The 25,453-nt window shown below is 44.6% G+C and overlaps 1 protein-coding gene across 5 annotated transcripts in view; it reads right to left on the bottom strand.

Moving 5' to 3' along the window:
- Positions 1–25,453, bottom strand: part of MCTP1 (multiple C2 and transmembrane domain containing 1) — a 798,197-nt gene that overhangs the window by 10,733 nt on the left and 762,011 nt on the right. For all 5 annotated transcript variants that reach the window (XM_083151771.1, XM_083151772.1, XM_083151773.1 and 2 more), the window contains 2 exons: positions 18,922–19,031; positions 11,832–11,941 (listed from right to left, as the gene is read on the bottom strand). In XM_083151771.1, coding sequence (XP_083007897.1) covers positions 11,832–11,941; positions 18,922–19,031 — 220 coding nt within the window. The remainder of the gene's footprint in view (positions 1–11,831; positions 11,942–18,921; positions 19,032–25,453) is intronic.

Raw genomic sequence — 25,453 nt, 5'->3', positions numbered from 1 at the left:
GGTTTTTTTTTTTTTTACCCGAATGTCGACATGGACACAGTTGGAAGTGAACCGCAGCCGCTCGCGAATGCTTCGGGCATGGTGCCTCGCTGCGCTTGGCACACTATTTTATTCTCCCACCACGCCCTAGTGGATACTAGGACATGAAATACCGCCTGTCGGCACGTCGGGTCAAAAAACAGTGAAAAAAAACATGTCGACCTCCCGACCTGTCGACACAAAGTCATGTTGACTGTTTCACCTGTACATTGTATATGTCAGTATTTTGACCTTGTCGGGATTTTAAATGTCGGGATCTTAAATGTCGGGATTTTGTCCTTGTCGGTATTATGACCCATTCGGGATTTTGACCCTGTCGGTATTTTGACTGAATCCCTTATTAGGTGCTGGCCACAACCCCTATTATTGCGCATAATAGGCCCTTGATCATTTTCAGCTCCAGGCCCATTTAGACCTTAATCTGGCTCTGTCTGTCAGTGTTTGCCAGGCAGGAAAGGCTATTTGGTGCAAAAATGGGAGTCTGTGCAAAGAACATATGAAGAGGAGCCAAGACACTGACTGAGGAGTTAAAGTCAGACCTGTCCGAGCATGTGGCTCTAAGGAAGATTCTGGGAAGCTGGAAAAAAAGAAAAGGGTACATAGCTGATCTAGACCCATTAGGAGAGCCAGGCAGTATCTGCAGTATTGGGCCTTTATGATACAGCCACCGGACCAAGAGGGAATATCCAAGGTGCAGTCAGAGCAGGGGATATAGGCCCTTATTCTGGTTGGTGCGGCCAGAGCCGCACACGGGGCTCCGGCCGCACAAACCAATCCCCGCCCACCCTACGGATCGCCACGGCCGTCCGTACACGGACGGCTGGCGATCCGCATAAAAATGGTGGAGGCGTACGCCTCCACCATGGTGGGAGCTGCCCCCTGCATTCGATGGTCGTCGACCATCGAAGGCAGGTCCGCACGCCCCGGCAGCTCCCGCAAGCTGAGACCACACGGACAATCGTCCGTGTGGTAGCTTGTATGGGGGCTGAAAGCTGACATCCGGCGACGTCAGCTTTCCGCCCCCATGAGTTGCGTCATGCCCTCATTACCATGCATACGCCCCGCGTTTGCATGGGAACGCCCATGAAACGCGGGGCGTACACATAGGGAAATGAGGGCATGAAGCCTCTCACGCCCCTATATGCCCCCTTTGCGGCGGACGAAATACGTCTGCGGCGAAGGGGGCTGCACATGCGCAGATTGACCTCTGCGCATGTGCAGAAGAAAAACATCGGCGGTACGGCCGCACGCGGGCCGTACCGTCCGAATTAGAATAAGGGCCAAAGTGAGGGGGAATGGGTTGGAACCACCACCTCTAATGGTTCCACCTCTACCACATCCCTGAACAGAACAACAGAAAAGCCTGTCCCAGCAGCTTCTTCTTCTGGCAAAGCGTATGGGATGTCATGCCATCACTGCCGCTAAAGTGGAGAAGAGCCACTATGAGAAGCAGGCTCTGTGCTTGCTGAAGACCTGATGAGAGGGGGCTGGAGGAACTGAGAGGTGGGGAAGCTGTTGGAGGGACACAGGTCATGGAGCTGCTGAGGGACATGGACAGTATATGTATGAGGGGCACTACTGTGTGATTTGATATGAATCAAGGGCACTAAATGCGGTGTAATGTGTATATGATTGTGCTACTGTGTGTTATAATTTTAATTGGAGTTACTATTGTGCTACCACACCCCTTCGTTGTGGGACCATAATACCTTTATGGGAGGTAGGGCACAAAGTCCCTGTCACTGGTCTAGGTAGGGCACAAATTCCCTGTCACTGGTCTAGGCTCTGCCTAATGAGGTGTGTGTGTGGTGGGGGGGGGGGAGGGGGTTTTCAAGCTGCATTCAAAGAGTAACTTTAAACTGTTCAAGTGGCATTACAGTGTTAGAGGGTTTAGAGTATTATAGTATAGGCTGCATCAAAATTTAAATAATATAAATAAGTGGTCAGGAAAAGGTTAAACCTGACATAATAAATATATACATAAACATAATAGAACCAGTACTGCACTTTCTAAGCTCACATTCTCCCACCGCATAGTAAGGCTCCTTTTCCTGCTTCCTGGTAGCTACTCTCTGGTCTTGTGCACTCATTGGTGACTTAGATTTACACACACCGCTAACTTATTAGAATAATCTGCTACCACTGGTCATGTGCAGCAGCTCTGCCCAGTCCCTTACACTCCATATTGTAGCAGCAGATCTAGTAATCATATTATATACCATTGCTATTGTAGTCATAATTTGAGCCACTTCACAAATGCCATGGGATATTATCTGGAAATGCCTAGGGCACCAGGAAAATAATAGGGACATCTAGAAAAGTATAACGGCATCTGAAAAAGTATTGATTTGACTAGTTAAAATTAAATTGAACCTTATGATAAATATTTAGGGGTAATGTGAGATTATGATAAATCTAAAATATGGCTGAAATTCTGTTACTACATTACTACAAAATGTTGTTTAGTCTCTTACTTGCCTTGATCAAAGCTGAACAAATGGTTACATCAGAGGCTAGTCTTTAAAAGCTAGGACTGAACCCTTGAAATCTGTAAAGTAGTCTGTATGCCTGTCACCATAGAACTCTGGGGAGTGGCAGAAGTGTGACTTTACTCACTGCAAGCATGCTGAACAGTAGCTACACAGCCACTTCCTACAGTATATAACAAACAATTCCTGAACCTGAGCCATGCATCCACAATAGCGTCATCGAAAACCAGCGCATCTGGTCAACTCCATGAGCAAAGTTTGGCTTTGAGGGGTTACGACTGAGAACCAAGCTGAGTGGGGGTCTATTCACAATACCGGGTTTATTTTTAAATCAGAGACCTATAATCCATCTGGAAAACAATATCAAGATTGGGACCAATTTTAGGTATAGCAGAAGGAATAACCCATGTGAAGCCCAGAGCATTCATTGTGCACAGGAATTCTTTGCCCAGGCATGAGAGCACATCATCAACCCATGCATTGAAATCCCCAAACCAGCCATTTTTGATGCTTCAGAACTAGTCCAGCAATGGTGTCTGCAATTTCTTGTAGAACGATTTTACCATCTGCAGGAGAACAGCAATACTGCTTTTACACTGACATGAAATTCCCTGTTTTTTGCACATGAATTTACACTAACCCGAGATTTTTGTCAGGATAAAAAAAAACTCAACCTGGGTCAAGTCACCCTGGAATATTTTCTGGGTACAGAGCAGTATTTGACACAGGAAGGTCCTGGGTGAGCTGCAGCAGAAACAAGTTACCCGGGTCCTCCAAACTGAGACTAATTTGCAGCCTGGTGAATGGGCTCAAAATAGAACTGTATCTGGGACAACTGTCATTGGGGAGGGATAACAGCCTGGCTGTACAATTAGCATTGCGATGGGAATGGGGTAAGTCCAGGGTCTGACCCAGCTTGGAACTGTCTTGCTAATAACGTTGATCCTCGGGATTTGGATGGAAAATCAGTATTAATTATTAAGTAAGTAAGTGACAATGTAGAAACTCTGGGCAGAAATGCACTCAAATAAGTGAGTACTTTCCATTCTTTGCACCCTAAATTTAAGAGATTTTTAAAATCAGATGGTCTCACGTCACCAGTCTTGGGTTACAGAGTCATTTGTTGTGATTGCCGCTTCTTTAGCTTCTTTCACATTGCCTAAACGTTTGATACCCGGTATTTTGAAATGGTATTACCGTTTTAAACCCCTTTCACACCGCACATAAATACCAGTGTGAAAACAGAACAGACAATAGCTATAAGACAGCTTAGTGCATATGTAATAAGCAGCTCATTAACCGGTATATTGCCGATTTTTTAGCCTTGGTTAGAGCAGCAGTCTGCATTTACCGGTTACAAATAACCGGTATTTATAAACGAGTAAAAAAGAGTCCTACACGGTTCAGAGCCATTTTTTATGCAGTGTGAACGGCTCTGAACCGGTATATAGGACTTAGGCAGTATCTATGAGAGCGCAGTGCTTAAGTAAAGCGCCGCACATTACATATGTGCATATTTAATGAGCACAGTGCATATGTAATGAGCCACTCATTACATATGCGCATATGTAATGAGCGGCTCATTCATATGCACTGCACTCATTACATATGCACTATGCTATCTTATAGCTACTGTCTGTCCTGCTTACACACTGCAAACCTGCTTGAGACCCGGTATTTATGTGCGGTGTGAAAGGGGTTTAAAATGGTAACATACCGTTTTAAATACCATTTCAAAATACCCGGTCTCAAACGTTTAGGCAATGTGAAAGCAGCATAAGAAAAATCGGAAAAATCGCGTCGACCGCATCGCATGCGACCAAATTGCATACGATGCGACCTACGCGATGGACCCAATTTTTACATTGATTCAAATGTGAATAGGGTCCCTGGGACCCTATTTTACATTGGATTCAATGTAAAATTGTCCCCAGACCCCAATTTTAAACCCCTGAAGGCTCAAATGCCCCCATTGTGAATGGCACCCCACCATTGACAGCAACCCGAAGCGTGGCGAGCGTAGCGAGCCAGCGTGGGGCAGCGGTACGCGTCCTCTGACCTTTTCATACCCCTACTATACACGTCGGCATGGAGCAGAGAATATAAAGTGTGGCGAGCGCAGCGAGCCACCGAGCCCGAAGCGTGGCGAGCGCATGCGCATAACTTCACAGGTATACGCGTCACCTCGCGGGGCTTGCTGCGCTCGCCACACTTCGGGCTCGGTGGCTCGCTGCGCTCGCCACACTTTATATTCTCAACTCTACGCCGACGTGGATGAAACGTGGATGAGTAGGGGTATGAAAAGGTCGGAGGACGCTACGCTCGCCACGTTTCGGGTTGGCGTCAATCATGGGGTGCCGTTCACAATGGGGGGACATTAATTAATACCCATGACGGGGCATATAAAATGAGAAATGGCCCATATTGGGCCATTTCCCATTGTTTCCTATGTAAAATGTGGTTAATTGCGTCCATCCATTATAATGGCACAAGACCGACTCGATCAACGCGATTGCAATGTTAAAAATATTTTAACATTGAACCCTATGGCAAAATTGCGTTGATCGCGTCGGTCGCGTCGCGTGCCATGTTAATGCACGCGACCGACGCGATCAACGCGATTTTGCCTTTGCCGGCAAAATGGACCAGATTTCAAAGGAAATCGGGTCCATCGCGTTAGTCGTGTACCTTAACTTAAGGTACACGAGTAGTAACGATTGTGGCCGTTCTAGGGCCCTTATTTTGATCGGCACGGTACGGCCCGCGTGCGGCCGTACCGCCGATGTTTTTTGTCTGCACATGCGCAGAGGTCATTCTGCGCATGTGCAGCCCCCTTCGCCGCAGACGGATTTCGTCCGCCGCAAAGGGGGCGTATAGGGGCGTGAGGGGCTTCAGCCCCTCATTTCCCTATGTGTACGCCCCGCGTTTCATGGGCGTTCCCATGCAAACGCGGGGCGTATGCATGGTAATGAGGGCATGACGCCCTCATTACCATGACATGGGGGCGGAAAGCTGACGTCGCCGGATGTCAGCTTTCAGCCCCCTTACAAGCTCCCACACGGACGATTGTCCGTGTGGTCTGAGCTTGCGGGAGCTGCCGCGGCGTGCGGGCCTGCCTTCGATGGTCGTCGACCATCGAAGGCAGGGGGCAGCTCCCACCATGGTGGAGGCGTAGCCTCCACCATTTTTGTGCGGATCGCCAGCCGTCCGTGTATGGACGGCCGTGGCGATCCGTCCGGTGGGCGGCCCTTGGTTTGTGCGGTCGGAGCCCCGTGTGCGGCTCTGACCGCACCAACCAGAATAAGGGCCTAGGAAACAAGTACCCTGTTTTCTTATCATATAGCATACATTCTCTATGTTCTATGGAAAACCTTGCTACATGCTACAGTCCATCCTTTATGAATGCCATTATATAACTGAGATCTTGTAAACAATATAAAGTTCCTGCAGAATATAAATGTTCAGATTGCCTCTGGATATAAGTATTGCAACTAAATTAATATTCTGTAGTAATGGCAGTACAGCTATAGCCTAAACTATATACCCTAAACTGTGTCATGTAATATTGGTTCTGTTTTTGATATCCAAACAGGGGAGATATATTTGTGAAGCCATCATGCAGCAGAACTAGGATACATTGGCTGTGCGCTCTGTGCTTTGGCAGAACCGCTGTCATCTGGGAGATCTCTTTGAAGACCTTTGTATCTATCAACTGAAGTGAGCCAACAATTGCTTCAATCTCTTTAGTGCTTGTGTGGCATTTCATACATTGTGTGGTAGTTGCTACAGTATGAAACAATTACGCATAAAGTGATCTGTTAGGGACATGTGACCACTAGCAGTTCTCAGCAACATTAACAAATTCTTGCTGTGCTCCATATTCTTAAACAAGGACATGAAATGATTTCTGTATTTCCCTGTGCTGATTAGAAACACACCAGATTTGACTCTTTGTCCAAAAGCCATCACCTCTCAATGCTGTGCTATAAGGTGCATCACCCTGGTGTAGCAGTAAAAGAAAGACTGTTTGAAAAAGGTGCACACTGTATACCTATTTTCAATGTTTTCCCCACCGGGCTGGCACCGCTTGTTGTTTGGCACAGTGGGCAGGGTGTGCACGTGCCTAGTTTGCAGTCAGGAGACATGCAGAGTACACTTCCAGATCAGGGCCAGCAGCAGTATACAAAGAAAGGAAGCACTCTCCCCAATATACCCTGCTATTGCTTCTGGCTGCACCTGTCGAACTGTATGAAGGGCAGTTGTGCCAGCAGTGTTAAGCATGGCTCCTCATGTCAGGACCCTCCGGCTTCCTTTTCTTCCACCTCCTAAAAGCGGCACCTGTCAAGCTATATGAAGGCAGCGATGCCGGCAGCTTGAATCACTGGCTTGTCAGTAAGCAATCAACCCCGCTGATCTCCCATGGAAGTACTGCATTTCACCTCTCTACCCACCCCTTCCTGTGGACATATGTGAAAAGGGCACTACTATTTTGGGCACTATGTGTGGCACTACTACTGTGGCATTATGTGAAAGGGCACTACTACTATGGGCATTGTGTGTAAGGACAATACTACTGTAGGCATTATGTGTAGCATTACTACTGTGGGATTAAGTGTATGGGACACTACTATGGTGGCATTATGTGTGGCACTACTACAGTGGGCAATATGTGTGGCACTACTACTGTCGTTAAATGTAAGGGTCAGTACTACTGTGGGCATTATATGTAAGGGGCACTACTACTGTGGACATTGTTTATAAGGGACACTACTTTGGGTGTTGTGTGTAAGAGGCACTACTGTGTAGCATAACATGTATAAAGAGTGCTTCTGTGTAGTATAACATGACTAAAGAGCACTACTGTGTGACATAACGTGAATAATGGGCACTACTGTGAACGTAATTAAAGTACTCTATTATGAAGTGATATATGAATCAGGAACACTACATGCGGTATAGTGTGAATAAGATTGTTTGGTACTTGTGTACTTTCATGGCTCCCATCGCATGCCATCGCATGCCATATGTAGTGCCATGCAATGGCATGCGATTTTTGATGTTTTTATGCATTTTTAAAAACGCATGCAATCGCATGCGATTTGATCGCATGCGATTTTTAACAGAAATGCATCCAAATGCATTGGAATTTGTATCAAACATGTTCAATTGCCCCCAAATGTCATTTTTCAGGCTGTACCACCCCCACTATCAACGTGAACCCAAAGTGTGACGAGCGCAGCGAGCCCGCAAGGGGCGGTGGTACGCGTCCTACGACCTTTTCATACCCCCACTATCCACGTCGGCGTGGAGTTGAGAATAGAAGGTGTGGCGAGCGCAGCGAGCCACCGAGGCCGAAGCGTGGCGAGCGCAGCGAGCCCCGCAAGGGGACGCGGACACCTGTGAAGCCCGCGAGGGGACGCGTATAGCTGTGAAGTTATCCGTGTCTGCTCGCCACGCTTCGGGCTCGCTGCGCTTGCCACACTTTCTATTCTCAACTCCACGCCGACGTGGATAGTGGGGGTATGAAAAGGTCGTAGGACGCGTACCGCCGCCCCTTGCGGGCTCGCTGCGCTCGCCACGCTTCGGGTTCGCGTTGATAGTGGGGGTGGTACAGCCTGAAAAATGACATTTGGGGGCCATTGAACATGTTTGATACTAATTTCAATGCATTTCTGTTAAAAATCGCATGCGATCGCATGCGATTTTTTTACCATGCGATGGACATCGTGGGAGCCGTGATTGTACACAAGTACCGATTGTTTTACTGTGGTGCCATACCCATTTTTGAAGCGCTCACTGTGCCTTTGTTATGTATAGAAGGGCACAAATGTATTGTTTGCAGAGGGGATCTGAACACCATATAATGCACTTGCTGCTGTGTTCGCAAACAATGCAACAATGCCAGGAAAGTGATTAAGAACATTTGTAGAAAGTGTTCTAAATGAAACAGCTGTCCAGTGAATAGTGAGAATATCGCCTCCAAGTGTGTAATATTCACCAATACGTATTTCTGCAAAAATATTTCTTATGCACTAAAAGAACAGTAACCTGAATCTATTATATATATATAAAAAAAACACATAAATATTATTTCCAGGTCTTTTCCACTTTAGTCACAAAACGTAACAGAGAGGGAACTTTGTAACCAATTGCCCTGTGGTTCCCCAAAATATGGACTTGGTTATAGCACCAAACACAGTTAGGTACATATGTAGTTGTACACTGACACAGTAACGTTGGCTCTGTGCGCCACCACAATTGAGTTCAAATTAAACAATGATGATGCAATTGAATTGCAATTGTTCAGCTTTAATATAAGGGGTTGACCAAAATATTGTATGAAACATTTAGGAATTGCAACCGTTTTTCACGATCCCCTGTTTACAGGGGCTCAAATGTAATTAGACAAATTAACATAATCACAAAAAAGTTAAATATTTTAAAATATTTTTCTGAAAACCCTTTGCAATCAATGGCATATATTCAATGCCGTGGGCGAGCGGTGACTGCGAGCAGGACTTTTTGCTCGCAGTCACCGCTCACCCTGTCAGTATTCAACTGACCCCCCTCATTCGCAAATTCCCCCTCGCTCCGTTTTTTGAGCGAGGGGGAATTTGCGAATGTGCCTCCAAAAGCTGCGAGAGCGGAGGCTAATTACAGCGAGTTTGCTGCACTAGCCGCGGCTCTCGCAGTTTAGGGGAATCCTCGCAGTTCTGTGACTGCGAGGATTCCCCCGGAACGTTGCATAGTGCGAGCGGCCAGAGCGGGGGTTAAACTGCGAGGATCACTGGTTTTCTGTGATCCTCGCAGTTTAACCCCCTCGCCAGCCACTCGCACCGGCATTGAATACTGCACAATATATCTGTATGAAGTCTGAACCCAAGGAAATCACCAAATAAAGGGTTCCTCCTGTGTTATGCTTTGCCAGGACTGCAGCGGTCTTCTCTTCAGTTCTTGTTTGGTAGTGGGTCTTCCTGCCTTTAGTCCTCAGTAAGTGACATGCTTGCTTGATTGGGTTACATTATGGAAGTGACTTGGCTATTGCATATATTACACTTCCTACTTTTCTTTGCTTTCACAGAGTGTTGGATCATTGTTGATTTGTACTGGGAAGCATCGTCCATCAACCTTGCAGAGTTTGACTGAATCTAAGCAGACAATGGGCCTGATTCAGACCTGCTTACTAGGCTGCGTATTTACACTGTCTATCGAGCAGGATAACGCTGCCCTGCCGAACGCACACCCCCTGCCGACCGAATTCCTGCACTTACATGCAAGTAGATGTGCAAGCTTACACATCCTCTCGCATGCGGCCACAAGGAGGAGAGATCATCCAATGGTCACTCGCCATCGAATGACTTCTCCAGCCTTCGCTCTGAAAAGAAAGTCAATACATACTTTTCAGATGCGTGCTATCCAGCGAATTGGGGTCGGCCTGAGTATGCATGGGCATGCCTGCATTCTCAGAGGTACGCCCAGCATTTTTGTGGGCACGCCCATGAAACGCTGGGCGATCCCCTGTGTCTGGCCTATGCCCGCCCTCTTCCCACCCACCATTGAGCAAATGCCCTGGTGAGCGCCTTTAAAAATATAATTAATCTGATTCATTCCTGAGGAGATATCCCTTTGTATTTCAAGTTAGTACATAAGGCCTTCAAAATAAACATTTTAAACAACTCTAATTATCTATTTTAACTTTTAAATCCTGCTCATTCCATCTACTATCAATTAGTGATAGATTATCGTTTTTTTCTGAATCTCATCTTCTCTTCACCATCTGTAGTTTTTGTTTTTGTATATGTACATCCTTGACTGTATTTGTTTAGTGATTTTTTATATATATATTATTACAGTTGCGATTATCACACAAATGGTTTTATATTTCTACCCCTGATGAAGTTGCGTATGACGAAACGCGTTGGTTTCCATTCTCTTTGTTATGTTCATGCTGTAAGAGTTCTGGCAGAACATCATCCTCACGCACTGATGCTAATGTTGATACTTTGCTGATTTTAACAGTGATTTTTAATGACTGTAAATTTCATGTTATTAGTCTTTAAAGTGATTCTGCAATTGTTTACTTAAAATGATATTTGCTATTAGCACCCTCAAAGATCACATATTCTCTATTTCCTATTTCTGGGTCCTACCTAACAGAGGACTCTTTTCTGAGGAGCCGCTTTCACCTATCTAGCGCAGTTTGGGGTTATTTCTCATTATTATGTCCACTGTCAATGAGCAGAAACATTGGGACTGCAGACATGTGGCAGCAGCAGAGGGGGGACCCCAAATAACGAGAAGGTACCATGGGGTGGGGGGGATTCTTTTTTGGTAGGCGGTGACTAATTTACAGTTATGCCACTGGTAGAAAGGTTTTTTTCCTGAAGAACCTCTTATGATGGGCGAGATGTACTAAAGGGAAAATGCGGTAAAACCCCCGTTTTACCGCATTTTCCTATGTACTATTACCCGACCGCACCGTCACCGCAGTGTAGGGTATCGCCACCTTTGGGTGGCGATACCCTATAGAAGCCTATGGGCTTCTTTTCGCCGCCCGACGCCTCCGCCGAAAAACCCGCCGACCCCCCTCTTCCCCTCCCTCTCTTACCTGGTCCAGGTCCTCCTGGACCCGGAAGGTAACACCTTCCTCCCCCTAGTGACGCAGCCGGACGTCCTTCCGGCTGCAGGGGGAGGAAGAGGCGCCGGGGACAGCTTGCATAGCTGTCCCCGGCGTGAGGGATGCAGAAGGGGGCAGAGAGGTGACGGAGACCCCCCGCACACCACATTCCAGGTATCGCGGGGGGGCTCCGTCACCGCATCGTGATGCCAGCCGCATATGTTAGTACATATGCGGCGGCATCGCGGCGGGGGGGCCGCGATGGGCGGCGATGTATTTTAATACATCCCGCCCGATATCTTTTATGTCGCAGTCTAAAAATAAAATGAGATATTCCAGTAATACATTTCTTCTGTAGCTACATTTGCCATGCTGATATTTGTAGGGATTTCAGCCTCCTTACATACTGTAGATAAAATTTTACTGTTTGGATAACTATATAAATGTATATTCCATTCCACAATGCAGCATTAACTAGTCGTGTCTTTTGGTGCACGCAAACATTTTTTTTTTAATGCAAATGAGTGGGGTTATTTTTATTGTTCGCACCGGGAGCCTAAATTACCTAAAACAAGCCCTGTTTCCTCATAGTCTTTCCTTGATTATAACTACACCAACTAATAATCATATAAACACACTTTAATATACAGAAACAATAACGCAACCAATATAACTGTTTTACCTACCCCACAGAAGGACGATATATCTGAGCGGGATAAAATATAGCACTGCTGTAAGAAGGCAAAGGGCGATGATTGCCAGCCAGGTTAAGAATGGGACTGTCCAGTTAAACGTGCTGCACAGGAAAAAAATCATTGCATTAATCGATTGCTTAATAGTAACATACAGATGTAGGATAAACTGAGAAAGACCAGTCACACTAATCCCCTGTTAATCCCCTTGCTGCAGTGGTTCCCTGGGGTGCCTCAGGACACTTGCAGGGGTGCCCCGGGTTGGTGGTCCAGGACCAATAAAAAATACTTATGCTTAATTATTTATGGGCAAAACCAGTGCTTGTGGCTGCAATCATAAAATGTGTAAAAACAGAAGCAAATCCTGCCCTTTACCACTATCATAAGAAATGCATAATCTGTTTAGCGTTATATTTATTCTGCTTTTTATTTTTATGGCCATGGGGTGCCGTTAAAAAATTCTGATAGTCTAGGGTGCCGTGATTCAAAAAAAATTGGAACCCCCGCCTTGCTGTATTGTTCTTTCTATTGTATTGCAGCTGTGAACAATAGATGAAAGGAAGCCTTTTCTGCGCCTAGGTGCAGAAACTTAGTCAAGAAGAACCTGGCTCTATCTGTACAGTATTATCTAATAAAAGGCAAAGCTAAACATATCATTATAAATAGTGTATATTTAATACAGACATGCAGACATCCTGTGGGTGCGCACAAATATAGAGATAAATTAAGTCAAATATATTCTTTTCCTGTCTTAACATTACAGATATTGGCATCTTTTAGGGGGATAATACAACTAAAATGTCAGAATTTACCGCAGGATAATTGACGCCGTTGGGCTATTCAATAAGATCCGGCAATAGGCAGGCTGCAGTTCACAGGGATTTCTTATTAAACCTGAGCAAGCTCAAATAAAATTCTGTTAAATGGCCTGATTGCTGTTGCCACTGAACCTGTAGGTCCAGGAATGTATCCTGGATTCTACATGTTAATGCATTTTAGTGGAGTAATTTGCTTAGCCAACAAAAAGGAATAGTGCTGGGTATTAAAGCCTTAGGCTACCATCCCCTTCATGGTAACTGTATCCAATTCCCCCATAATAAATATTATCTCCAATATTCTGCTGACCTGGAGATGACCATTTAGCACTTCATCATAAAATTCTGTAGAATGTGTTTTAATAGCAGGAAATATTTATATGTAATCAATTTGATATTAATATATTGCACCATGGAATAATGTATATCAGTATGAAACTGTGAACGTGTTGTATTAGTCCATACGCATGTAACTTATTTTCAGTTGTACTTTCCGTGTTCTGCACTTGAAACCTTTATGAGGCCTGTTAACAGTGTGTTAAAATGATACCATTTTCTGCATGACACATAGGGGAGTATTCAATTAGCCCACAACAAACTGGCAGCAAAAATCTACACGGAAAAGGCTATTCAAGGCTATTCAATTGAATAGCCTTTCCTGGCCTAAAAATATTTGAGTCACACCTAATATTTTTTGGCCCTGTGTGTTTTTTATGCTGACAGTTTAGTACAACCCATGCACCGGGCTGCAGTCACTCTTGCATGGGGTAAACTGCTAATTGAATAGCTTGATGCCTGCAATTAGATGCAAGGTTTACTTAATGTAAACTCCCCATAGATTTATTCTGTGAGTTCCAATGTAGTAGTTATCACATACACAGACCTTACACACTTTGGGGAAAAATTTACTAAGGCAACCAATTAGATCCTGTCTACTATCTTCTAGAGGGTTCTAAATAAATAAGAAGTAGATTCTGATTGGTTGCCCATAGCAACATCACATGTGAACTAGAATTCACATCTAATACCCCGTTCTCACTGCAGGCAAATTTCCGGGTCTAGCATGTCGACCCGGAAATCTGTCTCTTAATACGTTTTTTTTTGCAGTGTGAACAGGTCGCATACCCGGTTCTCATACATGGGTAAAACGCTTATTTTTTACCCGTGTTTGAGATCCGGGTATGCAGATACGGGTTGACCCGTTCTCACTGCATAAAAACCTGTGTTAAAAGGCAAATTACTGGGTAGAACTTCTTCGCCCGGGAATTTGCCTTGCAGTGAGAACGGGGGTCAGTCCCTGCAGTCCCCGGGAATTTTAATGCCGGGTAAAAGCCGTGTATTTCTCACTGGCAGTGAGAACACGGTATTAGTAAATGTCCCCGTTTGTATTTGTAATAATGCTTTTATACTGCTCAAAAAAAAAATTATATAGTTTTGTAGGCACAAATACAGAATCTGAAGGAGGGTTTCTCTGTGTTTAATTCTGTGAAGACAGAGCGACATGCATATATGTGTTTAGTGCGGGCATAGGCCCAGATTCAAATTTCAGTACTTGTTTCCTAGCACGGCGCCCATGATGTTAATCTTATGCCATCGTTTTGATCGCATCGATCGCATGCGATGCGATCTATTATTATTATTATAATTTTACTTATAAGGCGCCACAAGTGTTTCGCAGCGCCGTACAAAGGAACAATACAGGGAGACAAAGCTTGGCATAACATTGAATAAATAACAAAAATACAGTACAAATAAAGAGCACCACAGTTCAATACACATTACAGCTTAAATGTAAGCAGTGAGGACTCAATCAACATACAACTAGAGGCTTGATGTCAATGATGGAGAAGAGTATGCGGACAAAGATGGTCACTGAGTGTTGGAGTATAGGAGAGCTGTAAGTGAAATGTGAAATGTAAAGAGAAGTGGGCTTTGACAACAGGAGGGAAGAGGGCCCTACTCGGAGGAGCTTACAATCTATTAGGAAGGGGAGACAGACAGATTACAAGAGGTGCAAGCGAGTGGGTGGTGGTTAGATAGCAGGATGTAAACAGGCAAGGGGTCGGAGAACCAGCTGGTTTATGCAGTGGAAGGGTATGCTTTGATGAATAGGTGAGTTTTCAGTGCCCGTTTGAAGCTTTGCAAGGTCGGGGAGAGTCTAATGGAGCGAGGGAGTGCGTTCCACTGAAGGGGTGCATCACGGGCAAAGTCCTGTACTCTAGCATGGGAAGCAGTGATCAGGGTGGAGGAGAGACAACAGTCGTCAGCCGACCGTAGAGGGCGGGAGGGTGTATGAATGGAGATGAGGTTAGAGATATATGGAGCAATGGAATTAGAGATGGCCCTGTATGTGAGTGTGAGGTGTTTGAAGAGGATTCTGTAGGGGAATGGAAGCCAGTGCAGATTTTGTTGAAGGGGAGTGGCGGAATTAGAGCGGCGGGAGAGGAAGATAAGCCTGACTGCAGCATTGAGGACAGATTGGAGAGGAGCCAGTTGGGATTGAGCGAGGCCGGTGAGAAGAACATTGCAGTAGTCGAGCCGTGAGATGACCAATGAGTGGATGATCAGCTTAGTTGCACTCTGTGAGAGAAAGGGCCTGATGCGAGCAATGTTGCGTAACTGGAACCGGCAAGAATGGACCAGGGCTTGGATGTGGGGTGCAAAGGAGAGGGAGGAGTCAAGAGTGACACCCAGGCAGCGGAGTTGGGGAACGGGGGAGATGATGGTGTTGTTAACAGTGATAGAGATATTAGTAGGGGGCATAGCTCTGGGTGGGGGAAAGATAATAAGTTCGGTTTTGTCCATATTCAGCTTCAGAAATCGCTCAGACATCCAGGTGGAGATAAGAAAATACAAAACGGGAGTATATTGATGCGCTGTCAGATAGATAAGGTGTGTTGGTCACTCCTTCTTCCTTGGTCCTGTATTCTGTCCAAGGTTTTTACAAGCTCATGGGAAAGAAAGAAACAAATGCACACAATCGGTGAATCTGATCAGATATACTCCCGTTTTGTATTTTCTTGTGTCTGAGTATTGGGGCTGGTATCCCAAGGGGGTATAAGTTGCGGCAGTCAGGTTTGGCGCAGTCATACCACTACTGAATTTTGTGTATCCAGGTGGAGATGGCAGAGAGGCAGTTGGAAACTTGAGAGAAAACAGTGGGGGACAGCTCAGGAGAGGAGAGGTAGATTTGGGTGTCATCCGCATAGAGGTGATATTGGAAGCCAAAGGAGTTAATGAGTGCACCCAGAGAGGAGGAGTACAGAGAGAACAGAAGGGGGCCAAGGACGGAACCCTGAGGGACCCCGACAGGAAGGATAGAAGGTGGTGAGGTGGAGCCAGAGACAGAGACTGAGAAGGAGCGGTTGAAGGTAAGGTAAGAGGTAAGAGGAAAACCAGTTGAAGACTGTCCCAGAGAGGCCAATGTTTTGGAGTGTGTGGAGGAGGAGAGGGTGATCCACAGTGTCAAAGGCCGCAGATAGGTCCAAAAGGATAAGCAGGGAGAAGTGACCCTTGGATTTGGCTGACAGCAGGTCATTGGTGACTTTCACTAGGGCAGTCTCAGTGGACTGAAGTGGGCGAAAGCCAGATTGAAGGGGATCAAGGATGGAGTGGTCAGACTTTTTTTAAGAATAGGCGAGACCAGAGCATGTTTGAAGGGTGAGGGAAAGATGCCAGTAGAAAGAGAAAGGTTAAAGAGGTGAGCAAGGTGGGAGCAGCCAGTGGGGGAGAGGGAACTGAGGATACGGGAGGGGAGAGGGTCCAAGGGACAGGTAGAGGGGGGAGAGGATGAGATGAGGGAGCGGACTTCCTCAGCTGTAGTAGGGCAGAAGGATGACAGAGTGGGGTAGTTGGGAGGGGAGGATGATTGGGGTGGGTGGGCAGCTGAGGGGGTATGGGAGGAGATATCATGTCGGATTATCTCAATTTTAGAGAAGAAGAAGGAGGCAAAGTCAGTGGCAGTGAGGGATGAAGGGAGGAGGGGTGGTGCAGGGCGAAGTAGAGTGTTGAAAGTTTCAAAGAGACGTCGGGGATTGGAGGAATGGGAAGAGATGAGAGATTTGAAGAAAGATTGTTTGGCAGAGGAGAGAGCAGCGCTGTAGGAGGAGAGAATAAACTTGAAATGGAGGAAGTCTGCCAGAGAGTGAGATTTCCTCCAGAGGCGTTCAGCAGAGCGTGCACATTTTTGCAAGAATCGTGTTATTTTGTTGTGCCAGGGTTGGGGTTTAGAGCGTCGGAGGGGGACAGTGTGGAGGGGGGCTACAGAGTCAAGAGCAGAGGTGAGAGAAGAGTAATTGAAAGAGGCAGCCTGGTTGGGGCAAGTCATGGTTGAAAGAGGAGAGAGGAAAGTCTCCAGGGAAGACAGGACAGTAGGGTCAAGAGACCCGAGGTTACGTCTGGTGACTGTGGGTCTGGGCAATGAGGGGAGAGGGGAGGATGAGAGGGTGAAAGAGAGCAGATTGTGGTCAGAGAGTGGGAAGGAAGAATTAGAGAAATCAGAGAGATTACAATGGTGGGTGAAGACTACGTCAAGGGAGTGTCCGAGATTATGAGTGGGGGTGGAGGTCCATTGAGAAAGTCCAAAGGAGGTGGTAAGGTCAAGCAGATTAGAGGAGGCAGCATTATTGATGTCAATAGGAATGTTAAAGTCACAGAGGATGATAGAGGGGAGGTCAGAGGCAAGAAAATGTGGAAGCCACGCAGCAAAGTTATCAAGGAAAGGGGAGCAGGGGCCAGGGGGGCGGTAGATTACAGCCACAAGGAGGTGAATAGGGTAGAAGAGGCGGATAGTGTGTACCTCAAAGGTGGAGAATGTGAGGGAGGGCTCAGGTGGGATGGCGCGGAATGTGCAGTTGGGGGAGAGGAGGATGCCCACTCCTCCACCCTGGCGGCCATCAGGTCTGACTGTTATCTATGCGATCAAAAAATTTTTTTAATTGTACATACACCCTAATGGGTGATTACTATGTTATATGCACCCCCATTGTTAACGCCACCACCACTATGAATGCCAACCCGAAGCGTGGCGAGCGGCGGCGGTACGCTTCCTCTGACTTTTTCATAACCCCACTATCCACGTCGGCGTGGAGTTGATTTTATATAGTGTGGAAGCGCAGCGAGCCACTGAGCCCGAAGCGTGGCGAGCGCACGCGGATAATTTCACATGTATTCCGCGTCCGCTCGCCACGCTTTAGGCTCGCCACACTATATAGAATCAACTCCACGCCAACATGGATAGTGGGGGTATGAAACTTCGGGTTTGCGTTGATAGTTTGGGGGGGTGTCTGGGGGTGCTTTTAACATAGTAATCACCCATCAGAGTGCCTGTACAATGTAAAATCAGTTGTAATCCCGTCGCATCGCATCGATTGCCATTGTAATGGCATGCGACAAGATGGTAAAATTGTATAGGAAGCTCTTAAAACCCTAATATCGGGTCAGATCGGATCCCATCGCATACCTTAACTAAAGTATACGATGGGACCCAATGGGCGCCATGCTAGGAAACAAGTACCCAAATTTCTTCTCAAAATGGGCAAAACCATGTTCACTGCAGGTGGGGCAGATGTAACATGTATAGGGCCAGATTCTCTAAGCTTCAAACGTGATAAAATAGAGAGTGATAAACAAGCAGCCAATCAGCTCCTGCCTAACATTTTTCAAACACAGTCTGTGACATGGCAGGTAGGAGCTGATTGGCTGGCTGTTTATCACTCTCCATTTTATCACTTTTGAAGCTTAGAGAATCTGGCCCACAGAGAGAGTTAGATTTGTGTGAGTTATTTTGTTTTTGTGCAGGGTAAATACTGGCTGCATTATTTTTAAACTGCAATTTAGATTTCAGTTTCAGCACACCCCACCTAAATTTAACTCTCTCTGCACATGTTACATCTGCCCCACCTGCAGTGCACATGGTTTTGCCCATTTTGAGAACAAATTTGTACTGTGATCAGATCTGAATAAGGGCCATAATGTGTGGTGACGGGGCTTCCTCAGAGAAATGAAGATATGGAGGACATAAGAACTTATAGGTTGATAATTGATTCTTCTTGGCTTATTATTGACTTGAACTGTGTGCTGTTTTGTTCACATCATTTATATGCACCAATTATATAATATTGAGTCTGAGTATATTTACGGATTACTGTAGACTCAAGGGAACAAAGGATTCCAGGGGCTTTATAAAGAAAAGATAATAAATAATAGTAATACAGTATACGCATTTCCATGTATAGTGATGACAGTATAATCACTATGCTGATACTCACTTCTTTATCCTCTCACCGATGGAGGCTACTTCATCAAGGACACCTTGGACGCTGACGCACACCTCCTGGATGGCATACAGCTTATTCATAAATCCTTTCTTGTCACTGTCCTAGAGGAAAGTCCAAATGAAGGTTATTTGTCAAACTACTTTACATAACCCTTACAGCTGCACAGTACATGGGGTCAGCCCATCAATACCATGCTTGCATAGTCCCTAGTGTTATGGTTCTATTTAAGTTCTTGGACCTGGAAAGAGGTGTGGCCTTTGTCAAAGTAGATGTCGTTTTATGTCAATGTGGGTGTGTGTTAGTCTGACCATACCATTGGCAGCAGTTATGATGATCGTCTGGAATAATGGGAAACAAGGAACACAAATCCATAACAGTCTGAAGCTGGCTACACAGTAAGCAAATATTGGGGTAGATCCTATTAGGTGCGGATCACGGCACGGGGCGCACTTTACAGTGGACTGAATTTTCTTAAAAGTGCTCGCACCTCCATAGGGGTGCTAGCAATTTTAAGTGAATTTCGGCCCAGCGAAGGGTGCGAGATCGGCTTAATATGGGAGCCATTTAAAGGGTACCCCGAACGGAACCTCACACCCTTTGGTGGGAATAGGATCGACCCCATTGTCTGTTCCAGTGTACGGTCGATATATCATGGGTGTGTCGGCGGGTGTATACAACTATTATTTTGGTTAATGGTTTACTTTTAATTCAAATTAAAATACTATAAAACATGTAATGTGATACTACAGTGTATGTGTTTCTGCTTATTCCCAAATCATGAGCTGGCGGGTAACCTCAGTAGATAGCTACTGTATGTACAATGGCCGATTCAGTTATTCCACATCTTACATAATAGCAGCATTTAACTCAGGCATGTCCAAACTGTGGCCCTCCAGCGGTTGTGGAACTACACATCCCAGCATGCCTTGCCATAGTTTTAGCTTTCCCTAATAGCAAAACTGTGGCAAGGTATGATGGGACTTGTAGTTTCACAACAGCTGGAGGGCCGTAGTTTGGACATGCCTGATCTAACCCCTTGAACCGTCCATCCACCTTTGTGCAAGACTTGCAGAGTGAGTAAAGTGGAAATCTTCATTGTTTTCCGAGCAAGGCACAAGGCAATGACAAGCTGGCACGGAGTCTAGTCTTCCCGCAGTTTTATCATGTTGTGTTTAGTACACAAAGTGACAGATTATAGAAGAGCCAAATGCCCATATTTATCACAATCCCCATTTTTAATGCAGATATGAGAAATATTTTTCACATACTGGTTCTCAGTACATGCCGCAAGAGTGTCCAGATTTCTCAAATGTAAATGTTTGGAGGTATGGGCAGCAAGGGCTGATGTGAACAATAATTATAGACTATATAGAAATAACTTGTCATACATACATAAGTACAGGGGTGTCCTGCTCAATGCATGAAAAATACTTTTTCCTTGTACCTTATTTCTTCATCAGAAAACAGATGTGAGCACACTGCTATACTGCCACATAAAGTTATACTTAGCAGAGAACAGTTTACTGCTAAGCCCAAATGGTTAGGCCCCACTAACTTATCTTGTGGCCCCTGGAGGACTCTAACCTCGGACGTTTTATACTTCTACAAAGTGATTATGAGTTTTGATTCTAAACACTGCATTCCAATAATTATCAACTTAGAAGACAATCAAAATAGAAGAAGAAATGTATTGTACAGTTGGACACTGTTGAAGGGGAAAGTCTTGTGCGAAGGAGGTGACTCCCCCAATACAGCCTGCCCCCGCGAACGGGAACAGACTGTGTAGCTAGGTGCAAATCATGGGCACAGTGAAGGGGTCACGGTGAAGGGGACAAAGGTGGAGATGGATGTTGGTGCAGATTTGTTACTGGCTTTGTATGTTAGAAGAAATATTGTAGATTTGAGTTGGCAACAGGGATGGACAGAGACTCCTCTCTCCTCAGCAGAAAAAAAAAAAACATTTTAAAAACATTCAGCCACACGTGGCTCTGCTCCAATCAGGCATATGCGCAGGGGGAAGAATTGCAAGGTCTATCCATAAAACAGAGATGCATCGACACCCAAACTCCTTTATCGACATTCTTATTCATATATACACTTGGTGAAGGCCATCTTGATTGTGTAACTGACTAAAAAACAGCGAGGGCAGGGAGGTGCCCAAGTTCAGCATCAATCTATCGGCATGCGGAACTATTCTCGCTTTCATGTTTCTAGAAAAAATGTCTGAATCCAATTTTAAAGATGCAGGGAGTCCATTGTAAGCTCCCAACTCATGGTGGAGGACATGTGCGCATTTATCAGCCACTACCGGTTCCCTCTCTAATCACCCGGACACCTCGGACTCGGACTCCCAGCTGGTTGAATCATCTCCTTCTTAATATACTTTTTTGTTGGTCTTTTGTAATGATAACAGCCAATTTTCCATTAAAGTTACTGTAACAAATTCTTACATCACAGCCTTCCTCTAGTTCAATACTTTCTCCGTTATAATCCCTCAGGTTACAGGAAAGCCTTGATATTTAAGGGACGCTATGAGGGATAAGCTTATGAAATGTCTCTTTGCTTATAATTGAAACTTTAGACCTGGAGTCAACTTCCATTTCACGCACGCGGCCATTTATAAGAACATTTGCTGTTTCCTGAAACTGGAGGCACATTGCTGCCATCGTTGGGACTGCCAGGTCTGCGGGTCTGATGTAGCAATTGCTTTTATCGCAGACACAGACTAGAAAATATTCTCTTCTCCCATTTTGTTTGCACAGTAATTCTTGCTTCAGTTATTCTTTTGCAGAGTTTCAAGTCGGCCACAATAACATCGCATTACGGAGTTAATTACAGTCTATAACCCGTATGAATGGTTGCCTACATCTGTGTGATCACACTGTCCTTAGTATGCAAAATCATCATCATTAGCACACATATCTCTGTCCTTTATACATCTGACGGGTCTGTGCGAACAGAACACTCTGTATACCCTACAATTCTGACTACACACTCTCAGCATTCCCACAATGCACTGCGTTTCCTGTAAGCCCCACTAAGGAATGGAATGATGTTTATGAGTTTGATTCAGAGATTTACATACATCTCCGATAGTGGGATGGCTGTGCGTGTGCAGAGCAGGTTCTGTGTCCTCTCTCACAGCGCCCCCTAGCTGCAGCATGAAAGGTGACTGTTGTTTAAGGGCAGGGTGTGGACAGATATTGTGGCTGTGCTCCCGTGTCACCCCTATTTTCTGGTAGCGGCCACCGGCGGTGTGAACAGTCCAGCCAGGGTCACTCAGATGGACGATGTTCATGCAAGTGATTCAATGCTACATCCAGCAGCAGCACTCACTCACTCACTCACGAGGCTTCTATTTACTAAAGACATCTCCTGCTGCAAAGATGCAACTGCTGCATGAACAGCGCCATCTCTGGTCCTGTATTATTTTACAGTATAAAGCACTATGTAATATGTTGGTGCAATATAAGTGTGTGATAATAATAATAGTAATAATAATAATAGGAATAATAATAATACATGTTGAAAATGTAGTAGTTGAGTGTATGGATATTCTCATGCTATTAGTCATTAGGGTACGTGAAGCTGTTGGCTGGAAGACGAATGTGCTTAGTGCGCAGTGACGGTGTCTCTGTAGTAAAAGCCTTTTCCTGTACACTTGCTAAGTAAGGTTCAACAAGAAAACACTGCTGCAGGGCCTCATTAGTAATAACACAAACATCACCATCTCACAGCATATCATTAAGGAATGTACCAGGGTTGCATTGCTCTGCTATACCCTTTAGTGTTATTATGTAAGTACTAATAGTCTAATTTGCTTCTTGATTCTGTTTATGGAACTATCATCATTGCGCGATGACAGAGGCAGTGACAGATTTGATTTTAGAATTGCTATCAGTTCCACATTCACATGTGTGATAGTAATCCTGTTGATTGGATATTTATTGGCCATTGTATTCAGGTCAAAAGAAAAGATATAACACACACTGTGGTGCGGCGCCTTCCAATAAATAATAAATGACACAATATAATGTAAAATACGTCCCTTATTGTATGTAGGGATCCCAGTCCTTAGAGTAGTTATCCAGTAATGGGGGTCAATGTATCTCCTCCGCTATGTCAACACAAAGATATATATATATATATATATATATATATATATATATATATATATACACACACAGGGAAAGAAAACATTTGATATAGTGTCATACCATTTTAATACATATCACAGGTATATATATATATACATATAAATGTTTTATAAAATAAGTGTTTTGCTAATTTCCATAAATATCCTCATATGAGCAAGAAAAGAGGCAAATTACCAGCTAAGGTGGTAATTTAGCTGGTAATTTGCCTCTTTTCCTGCTCATATGAGGATATTTAAGGAAATTAGCACAACACTTATTTTATGAAACTTAGCCTGGGCAGGGGTCCTGAGGGAGTGGGGACCCCCCCAATGAAGAGCTCCCCCCCCCCCCCCTCCAGAACTTACCTGCCCAGGCTGAAGCCTGGTGTTGTCCCCGGTATCTGCCCCCGGCTCCTGATTGGCCACTAGAATCATTCGGGGGAGAATACGAATCAATACGAATGGATACGAAAAATCGTATTCGTATTCTTAGTAAATTTCCCCCAATGTGCGCATGCCTATAATGACAATGAACAACAACCAAACACACACACCAGGGGGCCACACATACCATCACACTATGGCCCTTATTCTGGTTCAGTCGCAAAGGCAAATTCATTCTCAAATGGACAAAACCATGTGCACTACAGGGGGCGGGAGGGGCAGATAGAACTTGTGCAGAGAGTTAGATTTGGGTGAGTTATTTTGTTTCTGTGCAGGGAAAATACTGACTGCTTTATTTTCACACTGCAATATAGATCTCACTTTGAAGTAAAACCCCACCCAAATTTTACTCTTTGTGCAAAAGTTACATCTGCCCCACCTGCAGTGCACATAGTTTTTGTCCATTTTGAGAAGGAATTTGCCAGTGAACCAGAATAAGGGCCTAACTCTCAAACCACTACATACACCACTCCCAACGTTGGATGCAGGGGACAGTGCTTCAGAAGTTGGGAAATTAGAGACTAATTAAGTTAAATGGAAACTGTCTGCTGGTGTGCCAGAGCAAGTCCTGGTGATTTTTCCTAAAAATCGTGATTTTAGGACAAATCTGACCTGTTCTGTGGGGTGCCAGAAAAAATCCCATTTTGAGTATTCAAATATAAATTGATATGGCTGTGGGAAATACCTTGTGCCCAGGGTTTTTCAAAATTCCCGCCATCAATAGAATTCCTCCTAAGGTGACACCCTTGTTTGAGTACGAGAATGACAACTACTTGCCATCTAAATATAAAGTTGCAATAAATAAGATAAATGTGAGAAAAGTTTGTATGATTCTTGCTGTCTTTTACCTTACTTCTCCATGTCATCGTCCTGTCCCTGGGATAACAAGACAGATACAGCACAGGGTGATGCAGTAACTATTACTGTAGATAAAAGTGTGCAGTAATGTTCAAGGGCCACCTAGTGGCAGACACCTCTGCAATGTGTTTCCGAGACGTTAATTAAGATGTTTTGGCTCAGTGTGATAACCTCTGACGCCATCCTTTATGACACATCAAATGATACAAGGGGAAAAACAAGTCTTAAAGCTTTATAAGATCACACTAATCTTCTAAATAGGATTGGAGAAGAGGCAATGTTCTCAAATTCTTTTGTTTGTTCTACTTTAGTTCTGGTGGGAAAACGGACCATTCTGCCAAAGCTTCAAAGCTTTTTCTCTTTATTATTTTGGCTTTTTAGTGGTTTATTTTCTACAGTATAGAGGTTAGACAAGAAAAATGTTAAACACAACACGATTTAGAGGTTTTTTATCTACATTTAGCTCTCTGCATATCTACGGTTTCAAGTAATGCAAAAAAAAAAATTAAGATTTTTTTTTCTTTGTTTGTGTTTACTGTTGGACAAGTTATAACTAGACAGTGGAAGATGAAAACAAATTGGCACTATAGTCATTTGGGATGGATTTCTGCAGCAAGCAAAGAAAATCCACCCATCTTCTTGATACAGTATGTCATGACCGCTACAGTTTTTAAAACCTGTCTTTTGGTTTAAAGTGTGTTATTAAAATAATAGCTCTGTAAAAGTAAAGGAAATCTATCAAATCCATACCTTACAGTATATGGGGAGTAAATTTAGCATGTAACTAAAGTGAAGGTCCTTTTTCTCAAAGAATGCTGTCTCTTTTCCTAGAAAGTGAAGTCATCTAGTAGAAGACTAAACATAGTGTTTAGTCTTCTACTAGATGACTCCACTTTTTAGTCTAGTAGTGCAGAGCTACAGTATCTATGCTTTCAGCCTGAGGGCACAGTTTATGGAACTTGTTTTCATCCATATTGTTAATACCACAATGCCTTCAGGGTAAATTTACTAAGTTTGCCAATTACAGCCAATCCCCAGTATGAATGAGAATGACTGGGTTCATCGGAAAATACGATTGGAGAATAC

The sequence above is a fragment of the Crinia signifera genome, chromosome 1 (genome assembly GCF_055691185.1).
Source record: "Crinia signifera chromosome 1, ASM5569118v1, whole genome shotgun sequence".
Classification (NCBI taxonomy): domain Eukaryota; kingdom Metazoa; phylum Chordata; class Amphibia; order Anura; family Myobatrachidae; genus Crinia; species Crinia signifera.
This window is presented reverse-complemented; position numbering and strand designations above follow the sequence as displayed.